This window comes from Pristiophorus japonicus, chromosome 2 (assembly GCF_044704955.1).
Source record: "Pristiophorus japonicus isolate sPriJap1 chromosome 2, sPriJap1.hap1, whole genome shotgun sequence".
In the NCBI taxonomy this organism is placed as follows: Eukaryota; Metazoa; Chordata; class Chondrichthyes; family Pristiophoridae; genus Pristiophorus; species Pristiophorus japonicus.
In genome coordinates, this window is record NC_091978.1 from 304,054,936 (window position 1) to 304,068,617 (window position 13,682).

The 13,682-nt window shown below is 45.8% G+C and overlaps 1 protein-coding gene across 5 annotated transcripts in view; it reads right to left on the reverse strand.

The window, feature by feature from the left end:
* LOC139247491 (E3 ubiquitin-protein ligase MARCHF1-like) overlaps positions 1-13,682 on the reverse strand; it is an 801,353-nt gene that overhangs the window by 117,697 nt on the left and 669,974 nt on the right. For all 5 annotated transcript variants that reach the window (XM_070871648.1, XM_070871643.1, XM_070871642.1 and 2 more), the window contains one exon: positions 1,949-2,028. In XM_070871648.1, the coding sequence (XP_070727749.1) occupies positions 1,949-2,028 (80 nt within the window). The remainder of the gene's footprint in view (positions 1-1,948; positions 2,029-13,682) is intronic.

A 13,682-nucleotide genomic window follows, 5' to 3' on the forward strand; every position in this document is an offset into this window, starting at 1 on the left:
AGTCTAACCACCACCCCATGACATTCAATGGCATTACCATTGCCAAATCCCCCACCTCCCAACATCCTCGGGGTCACCATTGACCAGAAATTTAACTGGCCCAGCCTCATTAAATCTCTGGCTACAAGAGAATGGCGGAGGCTGGATACTCTGTGGCAAGTGTCTCATCTTCTGATTCCACAAAGTCTTTCCACCACCTACAATGTACATCTGGAGTGTGATGGAATACGCTGTACTTGCCTGGATGAGTGCAGCTCAATTAACAGTCAAGAAGCTCGACACCATCCAGGACAAAGTAGCCCTCTTGATAAGCACCCCATCCACCACTTAAAACATTCAATCCCTCCACCACTGGAGCACCATGGCTGTAGTGTGTATCATCTACAAGATGCACTGCATCAATTCACCAAGGCTTCTTCGACAGCATCTCCCAAACCCACGACCTCTACCACCTAAAAGGACAAGCTCAGCAGGTGCATGGGAACACCAGCACCTCCAAGTCCCCTCCAAGTCACACACCATCCAGACTTGGAAATATCTTGCCATTCCTTCGTCACTGGGTCAAAATCATGGAACTCCTTTTCTAACAGCACTGTGGGAGTACCTTCACCACACAGACTGCAGCGGTTGAAGAGGGTGGCTCACCACCACCTTCTCAAGGGCAATTAGGGATGGGCAATAAATGCTGGCCTTGCCATCGAGGTCCTCATCTCATGTATTAATTAAAAAATTGTCAATAATATTCTGAAAATCTATCAGGATGTCTTTACAATAACAAATAGTGTGCAAACAGAACTATTAATATGAAACAAGGCGAACTGATTAACCTGTGGATGATCAAAAACATTTTGAGTATACTTTTGACATTGAATGACATGTAATGTGAATATGAATACCATTGGCTTTCATTAGTGGTTATAGACCAACCTGCAGACTTCCCCATCATCAGGCCAATCATCTACAGTCTGAGGTTGGGTAGGATTAGCATTCCCATCAAGCTCTGAATTGACAGCGGTTCCATTCTCGAGTAGAGGTAGTGCACAGATACTTTTCTCACTGGATGTTTTCATAATATCTTCATCTTCAACAGATGAGGAATTTTCAGAGCCTTTTTTTATAGATAGTTGTTTGTTTTGCACACATTTCCTTGAGAAATTCTTTGCATCAAAAGAAGATATTGAAGACGATGAAAACCATGTTACCTTGTTATGGGAGATCCTTTCTCTTTCCCGGATTATTGTTTGATCGCTACAGTTGGGAATTGGGACAATCCTTGTCTTACCCCATTCATTTTCAGAGTCTACTGACAGCAGAGCTGGAAGAGAAGGATCTGATGTTTCCTCCAATTCTTTGTGAGATTTGTTTTTCCTCCTGCGCTTTCTGTAAGCCCTCATCCTTTCTGAACTTCTTCTGATTTGAGCCCAGCGATTTTCATCTGATGATGAATCAGAATCATTCCTGCCGAATCCATTTATTTTTGCACAAAAAGACCTGGACTGCTTTTCGGGATGCTTGATGTGATCATGCAAATGCTCGCATCTTTCACAGAGTTCCCTTTGCTTTTTAATTCTTCTCTTTACATGTTTCTTACCAGAATCCCTGCTGGGATTGTTGAGCGCCATGACAGGAGTTGAATATGTGTCACCATCTTCACAACGGGCAGTAGATCTAAGCACAGCATGCAGAGATGGAAAGTGGAAAGTAGAGAAGAGAAGATGAAAGGACAGCATGACAGACATGGCAAAAGAAATGAAAACAAAATTAATTAGTAATTATATAAGCAGTTATCATATACTGATGAAGTAGAAAAAACAAACAAATGAAACATAATGAAGACAAGCTGAGACTGAGACTAGAGATAAACAGAAACAAGGAGGTAGATATAATTCAAAATGGTACCTAAGCAACAATATACATAAACACTGCTGCATTGCGTAGACTTGCATACCTGCAAATGTCCTGAGTAGAAGGGCTGACAGATGTACGTGACTGGCTCCTTGGAGCTGTTCCTGTTGTAGGACTACTTGCCTGTAAAAGATAAAGATATAATAAAGTCAGTATGAATTGCAACTACATCGCACTAGACCGAATCAAATAGAAATGTAAAATATATCAGGAAATGCATTTGAAGCGGATGGATAAATGTGTTCAAGAGAAAATCTGATGCATTCCTAGAGAGTGAAGGCATTGAGGGAATATTAAAACTTCCGTCTTGCAATATGGAAGTCGCAGAAAGGGACGGTATTTTTTACCCATCCTTAGTTGTCCTAAGAAGGTGGTGGTGCGCCTCCTTTTTGAACCACTGTATGTAGCAGTTTGAAACAACTGAGCAGCTTGTTAGACCACTTCAGAAGGCAGTTAAGATTGAACCATGTTGGTATGGGACTGGAATCACATGTAGGCCAGACCAGGTAAGGACAGCAGGTTTCCTTCCATAAAAGGACATTACTGACTCGGTTGGGATTATACAACAATCCAACAGCTTCATGGATACTTTCACTGGTACCAGCTTTTTGATTCCACATTTTTTAAACTGAATTAAAATTTTCAAAGTGCCATGGTGGGATTTGAATTTATAGTATTGGGATTACTAATCCTGTAACATAACCACTACACTACTGTACCTGTCAATTCGAAGGTTGATAGGTGGAGCTGAGTTGAGCCTTTTCCTACTTCGTAGAATTCTTATGAAAGTTCATGTTAAATGCATAGAACTTGTTTGAATATCAAAAACTTGTACAAAGAAAATACCTATGAATTAATTTAAAGAAGTTCCTTTTGGTATTGAGCCCTAATATTTGAATTGTTGATTCTTAGCTAGTGGTTCCTGAGTCTGAATTAAAAACTGCATTACAATCTGCAGTTTTACTCACTGAATTTGTCAATCACTTACATGATTAAAATATGCAATCTTTGAAATTAGATTTGTATTCTAATTTTTGTTTGAATTTGTTGATGTTTGTATTTATCCCTTTACTCTCGGAAAACAGGGATATAAGTGGCTAATGGTCAGTTTCCAATTCGAATTTTAGCCCAAACAGGTATTGATGCATTTTCTTTACCCAATAGACACACATTAATGCTTCTTTTTCAATCATGCTGTCGGCGCTCTCAGCGTTAGACGGACTCCTGGATGCATAAGCAACCGGTTGCAGTTTCCCGAGATCATTAGCTTGTTGCAATACACACACAACCCCATATGACGGCGCATCACATGCTAGTACCAAACGCTTACATGGATCATACAACACAAGCAATTTGTTTGAGCATAACAATTTTCTCGCTTTTACAAAGACATTTTCTTGGCTTTTGCCACAAACCCATTCGCCCCCTTTTCGTAGTAAGACATGTAGTGGTTCTAGCAGGATGTTGAGACCCGGTAAGAAGCATCAAAGTAGTTAAAGAATCCCAGGAATGACCGCAGCTCCGTCACGTCCTGTGACCTCGGTGCGTTCTCGATTGCTTTCGTCTTTGCGTTGGTGGGCCTGATGCCGTCCGCCGCAATCCTCCTTCCCAAGAACTCCACTTCAGGCACCAGGAAAACGCACTTCGAGTGTTTTAGTCTGAGCCCCACACGGTTGAGTCGACTAAGAACCTCCTCCAGGTTCTGAAGGTGCTCGACTGTGTTCCAACCTGTGACCAAGATGTCGTCCTGGAAGACCACGTGTGTGGCACCAACTTCAGTAAACTTTCCATGTTTCTCTGGAATATGGCCGCCGCTGATCGGATTCTGTTATAAACTAAAAGACCTTTGTGCTTGTTGATGCAGGTGAGGGCCTTCGATGATTCCTCCAGTTCCTGCGTCATGGAGGCTGAGGTCAGATCCAGCTTCGTGAACATCTTTCCTCCCATCAGCGTTGCAAAGAGGCCATCGGCTTTTGGAAGTGGGTATTGGTCCTGCAGGGTGAAACGATTGATAGTTACTTGTAATTGTGACAGATTCTGACGGTGCCATCTCCCTTGAGGACTGGGACAATAGAACTGGCCCACTTGCTGAACTTGATCGGTGAGATGATGCCCTCTCTTTGTAGCTGGTCGAGCTCGATTTCTACCCTTTCTCTCATCATGTACGGTACTGCTCTCGCCTTGTGATGGATGGGTCGTGCCCCCGGAATTAGGTGGATCTGCACTTTTGCTCCTTGGAATTTCCCGATGCCTGGTTCGAACAGCGAAGGAAATTTGTTTAAAACCTGGGCACACAAAGTGTCGTCAGCGGGCGATAGTGCTCCGATGTCGTCCCAGTTCCAGCTTATCTTTCCCAGCCAGCTCCTGCCAAGCAGCGTGGGACCATCGCCCGGTACCATCCAGAGTGGTAGCTTGTGCACCGCTCCATTTTGGGAGACCTTTACGGTAGCACTACCGATTACAGGAATCAGTTCTTTTGTGTAAGTTCTTAGTTTCGTGTGAATTGGAGTTAAGACTGGTCTTGAGGCCTTGCTGCACCACAAACTTTCGAAAGTCTTTTTGCCCTTGATGGACTGGCTCATGCCTGTGTCCAGCTCCATTGACACCGGGAGTCCATTTAGTTCAACATTCAGCATTATCGGGGGATAATTCGTGGTGAATGTGCGCACCCCATGTACCTCTGCCTCCTCTATCTGAGGCTCTGGTTCGTCGTGATCCTCCGTGGATCTGTCCTCCTCTGCAACGTGGTGGTTTGCAAGTTTAGCAGGTCTAGCAGCTCGCCTGCACACTCGTTGGGGGTGTCCCATTGTTCCACAGCCCTTGCAAATGTATCCTTTGAATCGGCATGAATGGAAACGATGATCACCCCCGCAGCGCCAACAAGGTGTTAATGGCTTTGCATTCATCACCACTGATGGTGGACTCTGAGACATCTGCAGACGTGTAGCTGCAGGTATGTGTGACCTGCCCTGCACGTTACGATTCGAAAACAACATCACTTTGTTCACAGTACTTGTAGCAGCACTCGTGTGCTAAGAGATTTGCTTAGTAGTGTCACTGGTGGCAATGAACGCCTGGGCTATCGCTATGGCCTTACTCAAGGTTGGAGTTTCTACAGTAACAAGTTTGCGAAGTATGGTTTCATGGCCAATGCCAAGTATGAAAAAGTCTCTGAGCATTTGCTCCAAATGTCCTTCAAATTCGCAATGTCCTGCAAAGCGCCTTAGCTCGGCGACATAACTCGCCACTTCCTGGCCTTCAGATCTTTTGTAGGTGTAGAACTGGTACCTCGCCATCAGAACGCTTTCCTTCGGGTTCAGATGCTCTCGGACCAGTGTGCACAAATCGTCGTACAATTTCTCCGTGGGTTTCGCTGGAGTGAGCAGATTCTTCATGAGGCCATATGTTGGTGGCCCACAGACGGTGAGGAGGATCGCTTTACGTTTGGCAGCATTCTCTTCCCCATCTAGCTCGTTGGCCACGAAGTATTGGTCGAGTCGCCCCACAAAAGTTTCCCAATCATCTCTCTCCGAGAATTTCTCCAGGATGCCCACTGTTCTCTGCATCTTTGAGTTTGCTATCTGTATCTCGTTGCCAGTTATAGTGTATGGAGAAAGAGTCAGACTGAACATGTGAGCTTAAAGTAAAGTATGACCTTAGTCTTTTATTGCAGGTCTCCAGAGTGCCTCTCCAACCTGTGACGCCTCCTTAAATACCTGTGCTCCCAAGGGATTATGAGATCCCTTGGGACTCTGGGGAATGAGCCCTCTGGTGGCTGTACAGAGTATATACAAGTTCAGATACATAACACACTGGTTCCTCCTTATCCACCCTGCTCGTTACATCCTCAAAGAACTCCAGCAAATTTGTCAAACATGATTCCCTTTTCATAAAACCATGCTGACTCTGTTTGATTGTATTATGCTTTTCCAAATGTCCCGCTACTGCTTCCTTAATAATGGACTCCAGCATTTTCCCAATGACAGACGTTAGGCTAACTAGTCTATAGTTTCCTGCTTTTTGTCTGCCTCCTTTTTTAAATAGGGGCGTTATATTTGAGGTTTTCCAATCTGCTAGGACTGCTCCAGAATCCAGAGAATTTTGATAGATTACAACCAATGCATCCACTATCCCTGTCGCCAGCTCTTTTAAGACCCTAGGATGTAAGCCATCAAGTCCAGGGGACTTATCCGCCTTTAGTCCCATTATTTTACCGAGTACTACTTCATTAGTGATCGTGATTGTATTAAGTTCCTTCCTCCCTATAACCCCTTGATTATCCACTATTGGGATGTTTTTAGTGTCTTCTACCGTGAAGACCGATACAAAATATTTGTTCAACATCTCTGCCATTTCCCTGTTCTCCATTATTAATTCCCCAGTCTCATCCTCTAGGGGACCAATATTTACTTCAGACATTCCTTTCCTTTTTATGTACCTGTCAAAACTCTTGCCATCTGTTTTTATATTTCGTGCTAATTTACTTTCATAATCTATCTTCTCTCTCTTTCTCATTTTTTTAGTCATTCTTTGCTGGCTTTTAAAAGTTTCCCAATCCTCTGGCCTCCCACTAGGGAAATATTGGTAATCAGAGGGACCTGGATGTTCTTGTACACTCATCACATGCAAGTATGACAAGCAATTAGGAAAGCAAATGTTATGTTAGCCTTTATTACAAAAGGATTGGAGTATAAGAATAAAGAAGATTGAAGAGTGAGACCACACCTGGATTATTGTGTAAAGTTTTAGGGCGGACAATCCGGGGAAATTCAGCTCTTTGTTTTTTTTTGGAGCGGGGCAGTTGTGGATTCGTCAGGGGGTCGGAAGTGCAGGCCGGTCGGAACGGCCATTGCTCCAAGTCATCAGCGCCACGCTGACAATGTCAATACATCGCTGATGATATTAGCATGACGCGGACGTGCCGCATCGCACCGACGTGTCACGATGTCCCTCCCCTTCAGTTAAAGGGAGGGCTGCTGCAAACTCTGCAAAGTTTTTAGTTAGGTCCACTGGGCCACCAGGGAGGGTTTTGGCTGGGCCAGTGGCCTGGCACCCAAGTGCGGGTGCCAGGCTGCTTGTTGGTAGCCCGACCGAACTTGGGGGCATAACTGTCGGCCCTGTAAGATTCGGCTAAAATATCGACAGCAAAAACTTAAAATTTTCTGTCACTGCAGAGAGCAGACAGCACTGACCTAGAGCAGGTCCAAACATGTTTAACTTGAATACACATCAGCTGGGTGGGAATGAGAACGGCTGAAAGCAGGAACATTGTGGTTGATGGGCCCCTTTTTGTCATGGAATGGGAACCCATCAGTGAGACATTAAGTAAAGTGGCCGCAGTTTTAGGCCATCGAAAGACAAAAGAAAGCTATTTGACCATAGACTTGTCGGAGCCACACATTGAGTTGACAAAGGAAAAGGCACAGACTTGAGTTTGCTTTTCACTTGGACAGCCTCAGGGGAACGACTGTTGGATTTTTGGTGCGAAGAAGACGCATTTTTGCAAGTATAAGAGAGGCAGTTTTGGCTCCCATCTCTCTCTCTCTCTCCCCTCTTCTAAGCCTGCTTGAAACACACAAGGACTGAGCACTTCACCTGGGATGGAGAGAAGAAACACCAGAGAGCCTTGCTACTACGACTGGGAAGCTGACCTTGAGACTGGACTTGAAGACCCAGAAGATACGCCTCATCGAGAGAAGCAGCGAGTAAGTCAGAGGAGTAATTGCTGAGCATTTATCCCAGTCCACGCATTTTTAAGACCACTGCAGTGTGAAAGGGTGTCGTGTGTCCCAACCAAGCCTTCGGGGTTTTAGTGGGGAGGTTCTTGCAAGGAGCATAAGTGTACACATATTCTGTTGGACAGATCCAGTGGTGCAATTTTGAATCTAGCAGGGGTGTTTTAAACGGAGGTACTTCGCGTTAGGGGCCTATTTAGACAGGCCAGACTGTGTGTTGTACTGTGTTTGTTTGTACTACACTACCAGGGTATGTTTCTACTGGGTGCAGATGTGTTTTAACTTGAATAAAAGCATTGTGACAGTGGAGACCAAAAAGATCTGTCTATGACTGTATATTACTGTTCACAACTATAATTCCGGTGTCTAGAAGTATCGTAAGAGGGGTGATTCGAAACCACCAGCGTCAAAACCACTTACAGCCCAACCTGGCAGTTGGCCAACAATAAAAATAATATGGAGTCGCCGGCCATGTGATCTCCCCTTTAAGGGCGGACGCGGCGCCCAGCCACACACAGCTTCCCACTGGGGAAAGCGATCAGTGGCACTGACCAGTGACGGCACTGCTCCAATGGGGTAATTCCGCACGGGGCAATTTATCGTGGGGCAATTTCCTGCGGGGGTCAGAAAGGGGATCGTCGCCGGTCAGTAAGGGGTTGGCGCGTGCCCGATGCGGCGAGAAAACGAGCGGTGCGGAAACCCTTTCCCGCTGCTTCCGGCTTGGGGGCAACATAAGAATGATTGGCCCATCCGTCTGCCCCCAGTCGGTAAGGCTTCGCCGCGCCATTCCCACCTCTTAGAGGTGGTAATTGACTTATAGAGGGGGGCATTTTCGGCCTCTTGGTCTCCTGACATAAGGAAAGATATTAGGCCTTAATTCATTCATAGGCAGTCCCTCGAAATGAGGATGACTTGCTTCCATGCTAAAAAAAGGATGAGTTCACAGGTGTTTCAATGAAAGATCTAATATTCCAGGTCCTGAACTACACAGTGTAGGGTGGATGATTCTTGTACGTGGATTTTTTTAACATGTGGTGGCCGTTGCACACCAGCCGCCACACGGGCTTGACAGAGCTAGGTCTTGGTCCAGTGGCAAAGATTAACCAAGACAACTGGAGACCTGCTCTGCTGCACGGGCCTAGTGCCAGACATATCACAGTATGGGCTGGCCTGTGTTGCCCCTGGGCCCACGCCTCTTCTGGCCCCAAACTCGCGCCTCTCCTGGGCCCTGATCACGTCCCTCTACAATCTCTCGCCGCTCCTTTGCCCTGACCTCGCTGCTCCTGCTGTACCTGCCCATGCTCCAATCACCGACCTGGACCTTGATGACGTCCCTCTTCGCTGCCGTCGCCCTCCTGCACCAGCTCGCACTGTACCTTGCAGTAGTATGCCCCCACGCTGCCCATGGCCACCGCTCACCGCTCCTTTTATGGCCCTGACCTGCCGCTGATGGTCTCTCGCAGGTCGGGGCCGCCATGCTGCCCATGGCCGCTGCTCAGCGCGCCTTTTATGGCTCCTTTTTACTGGGCCTTAAAGTGCAATGAAGGTTTACCAGACTGGGATAGGAGGATTGTCCTATGAGGAGAAATTGAGGAGACTAGTCCTATATTCCCGAGAGTTTAGAAGAATGAAAGGTGATCTCACTGAAACGTATAAAATTCTTAAGGGGCTGGAAGGATGTTTCCCCTGGCTGGGGAGTCTCGAACTAGGGGTCACAGACTCAGAATGATGGATCAGCCATTTAGGACTGAGATGAAGTTTCTTCACTCAAAAGGTTGTGAATTTTTGGAATTCTCTACCTCAGAGGACTAGAGATAGAAACATAGAAAATAGGTGCAGGAGCAGGCCATTCAGCCCTTCTAGCCTGCACCGCCATTCAATGAGTTCATGGCTGAACATGAAACTTTAGTACCCCCTTACTGCTTTCACGCCATACCCCTTGATCCCCCGAGTAGTAAGGACTTCATCTAACTCCCTTTTGAATATATTTAGTGAATTGGCCTCAACTACTTTCTGTGGTAGAGAATTCCACAGGTTCACCACTCTCTGGGTGAAGAAGTTTCTCCTTATCTCGGTCCTAAATGGCTTACCCCTTATCCTTAGACTGTGACCCCTGGTTCTGGACTTCCCCAACATTGGGAACATTCTTCCTGCATCCAACCTGTCCAAACCCGTCAGAATTTTAAACGTTTCTATGAGGTCCCCTCTCACTCTTCTGAACTCCAGTGAATACAAGCCCAGTTGATCCAGTCTTTCTTGATAGGTCAGTCCCACCATCCCGGGAATCAGTCTGGTGAATCTTCGCTGCACTCCCTCAATAGCAAGAATGTCCTTCCTCAAGTTAGGAGACCAAAACTGTACACAATACTCCAGGTGTGGCCTCACCAAGGCCCTGTACAACTGTAGCAACACCTCCCTGCCCCTGTACTCAAATCCCCTCGCTATGAAGGCCAACATGCCATTTGCTTTCTTAACCGCCTGCTGTACCTGCATGCCAACCTTCAATGACTGATGTACCATGACACCCAGGTCTCGTTGTACCTTACCTTTTCCTAATCTGTCACCATTCAGATAATAGTCTGTCTCTCTGTTTTTACCACCAAAGTGGATAACCTCACATTTATCCACATTATACTTCATCTGCCACGCATTTGCCCACTCACCTAACCTATCCAAGTCACTCTGCAGCCTCATAGCATCCTCCTCGCAGCTCACACTGCCACCCAACTTAGTGTCATCCGCAAATTTGGAGATACTACATTTAATCCCCTCGTCTAAATCATTAATGTACAATGTAAACAGCTGGGGCCCCAGCACAGAACCCTGCGGTACCCCACTAGTCACTGCCTGCCATTCCGAAAAGTACCCATTTACTCCTACTCTTTGCTTCCTGTCTGACAACCAGTTCTCAATCCACGTCAGCACACTACCCCCAATCCCATGTGCTTTAACTTTGCACGTTAATCTCCTGTGTGGGACCTTGTCGAAAGCCTTCTGAAAGTCCAAATATACCACATCAACTGGTTCTCCTTTGTCCACTTTATTGGAAACATCCTCAAAAAATTCCAGAAGATTTGTCAAGCATGATCTCCCTTTGACAAATCCATGCTGACTTGGACCTATCATGTCACCATTTTCCAAATGCGCTGCTATGACATCCTTAATAATTGATTCCATCATTTTACCCACTACTGAGGTCAGGCTGACCGGTCTATAATTCCCTGCTTTCTCTCTCCCTCCTTTTTTAAAAAGTGGGCTTACATTGGCTACCCTCCACTCGATAGGAACTGATCCAGAGTCAATGGAATGTTGGAAAATGACTGTCAATGCATCCGCTATTTCCAAGGCCACCTCCTTAAGTACTCTGGGATGCAGTCCATCAGGCCCTGGGGATTTATCGGCCTTCAATCCCATCAATTTCCCCAACACAATTTCTCGACTAATAAAGATTTCCATCAGTTCCTCCTCCTTACTAGACCCTCTGACCCCTTTTATATCCGGAAGGTTGTTTGTGTCCTCCTTAGTGAATACTGAACCAAAGTACTTGTTCAATTGGTCTGCCATTTATTTTTTCCCCGTTATGACTTCCCCTGATTCTGACTGCAGGGGACTTACGTTAGTCTTTACTAACCTTTTTCTCTTTACATACCTATAGAAACTTTTGCAATCCGCCTTACGTTAGTGGGAGTTGTGTACAGACCTCCAAACAGTAGTAGTGATGTTGGGGAGGGCATCAAACAGGAAATTAGGGGTGCATGCAATAAAGGTGCAGCAGTTATAATGGGTGACTTTAATATGCACATAGATTGGGCTAACCAAACTGGAAGCAATATGGTGGAGGAGGATTTCCTGGAGTGCATAAGGGATGGTTTTTTAGACCAATATGTCGAGGAACCAACTCGGGGGGAGGCCATCTTAGACTGGGTGTTATGTAATGAGAGAGGATTAATTAGCAATCTCGTTGTGCGAGGCCCCTTGGGGAAGAGTGACCATAATATGGTGGAATTCTGCATTAGGATGGAGAATGAAACAGTTAATTCAGAGACCATGGTCCAGAACTTAAAGAAGGCTAACTTTGAAGGTATGAGGCGTGAATTGGCTGGGATGGATTGGCGAATGATACTTAAGGGGTTGACTGTGGATGGGCAATGGCAGACATTTAGAGACCGCATGGATGAACTACAACAATTGTACATTCCTGTCTGGCATAAAAATAAAAAAGGGAAGGTGGCTCAACCGTGGCTATCAAGGGAAATCAGGGATAGTATTAAAGCCAAGGAAGTGGCATACAAATTGGCCAGAAATAGCAGCGAACCTGGGGACTGGGAGAAATTTAGAACTCAGCAGAGGAGGACAAAGGGTTTGATTAGGGCAATGGAGTATGAGAAGAAGCTTGCAGGGAACATTAAGACGGATTGCAAAACTTTCTATAGATATGTAAAGAGAAAAAGGTTAGTAAAGACAAACATGGGTCCCCTGCAGTCAGAATCAGGGGAAGTCATAACGGGGAACAAAGAAATGGCGGACCAATTGAACAAGTACTTTGGTTCGGTATTCACGAAGGAGGACACAAACAACCTTCCGGTTATAAAAGGGATCGGGGGGTCTAGTAAGGAGGAGGAACTGAGGGAAATCCTTATTAGCCGGGAAATTGTGTTGGGGAAATTGATGGGATTGAAGGCCGATAAATCCCCAGGGCCTGATGGACTGCATCCCAGAGTACTTAAGGAGGTGGCCTTGGAAATAGTGGATGCATTGACAGTCATTTTCCAACATTCCATTGACTCTGGATCAGTTCCTATAGAGTGGAGGGTAGCCAATGTAACCCCACTTTTTAAAAAAGGAGGGAGAGAGAAAACAGGGAATTATAGACCGGTCAGCCTGACATCGGTAGTGGGTAAAATGATGGAATCAATTATTAAGGATGTCATAGCAGTGCATTTGGAAAGAGGTGACATGATAGGTCCAAGTCAGCATGGATTTGTGAAAGGGAAATCATGCTTGACAAATCTTCTGGAATTTTTTGAGGATGTTTCCAGTAGAGTGGACAAGGGAGAACCAGTTGATGTGGTATATTTGGACTTTCAGAAGGCGTTCGACAAGGTCCCACACAAGAGATTGATGTGCAAAGTTAGAGCACATGGGATTGGGGGTAGTGTGCTGACATGGATTGAGAACTGGTTGTCAGACAGGAAGCAAAGAGTAGGAGTAAATGGGTACTTTTCAGAATGGCAGGCAGTGACTAGTGGGGTACCGCAAGGTTCTTTGCTGGGGTCCCAGCTGTTTACATTGTACATTAATGATTTCGATGAGGGGATTAAATGTAGTATCTCCAAATTTGCGGATGACACTAAGTTGGGTGGCAGTGTGAGCTGCGAGGAGGATGCTGTGAGGCTGCAGAGCGACTTGGATAGGTTAGGTGAGTGGGCAAATGCATGGCAGATGAAGTATAATGTGGATAAATGTGAGGTTATCCACTTTGGTGGTAAAAACAGAGAGACAGACTATTAGCTGAATGGTGACAGGTTAGGAAAAGGGGAGGTGCAAAGAGACCTGGGTGTCGTGGTACATCAGTCATTGAAGGTTGGCATGCAGGTACAGCAGGCGGTTAAGAAAGCAAATGGCATGTTGGCCTTCATAGCGAGGGGATTTGAGTACAGGGGCAGGGAGGTGTTGCTACAGTTGTACAGGGCATTGGTGAGGCCACACCTGGAGTATTGTGTACAGTTTTGGTCTCCTAACCTGAGGAAGGACATTCTTGCTATTGAGGGAGTGCAGCGAAGGTTCACCAGACTGATTCCCAGGATGGCGGGATTGACCTATCAAGAAAGACTGGATCAACTGGGCTTGTATTCACTGGAGTTCAGAAGAATGAGAGGGGACCTCATAGAAACATTTAAAATTCTGACGGGGTTAGACAGATTAGATGCAGGAAGAATGTTCCCAATGTTGGGGATGTCCAGAACCAGAGGTCACAGTCTAAGGATAAGGGATAAGCCATTTAGGACCGAGATGCGGAGGGACTTCTTCACCCAGAGAGTG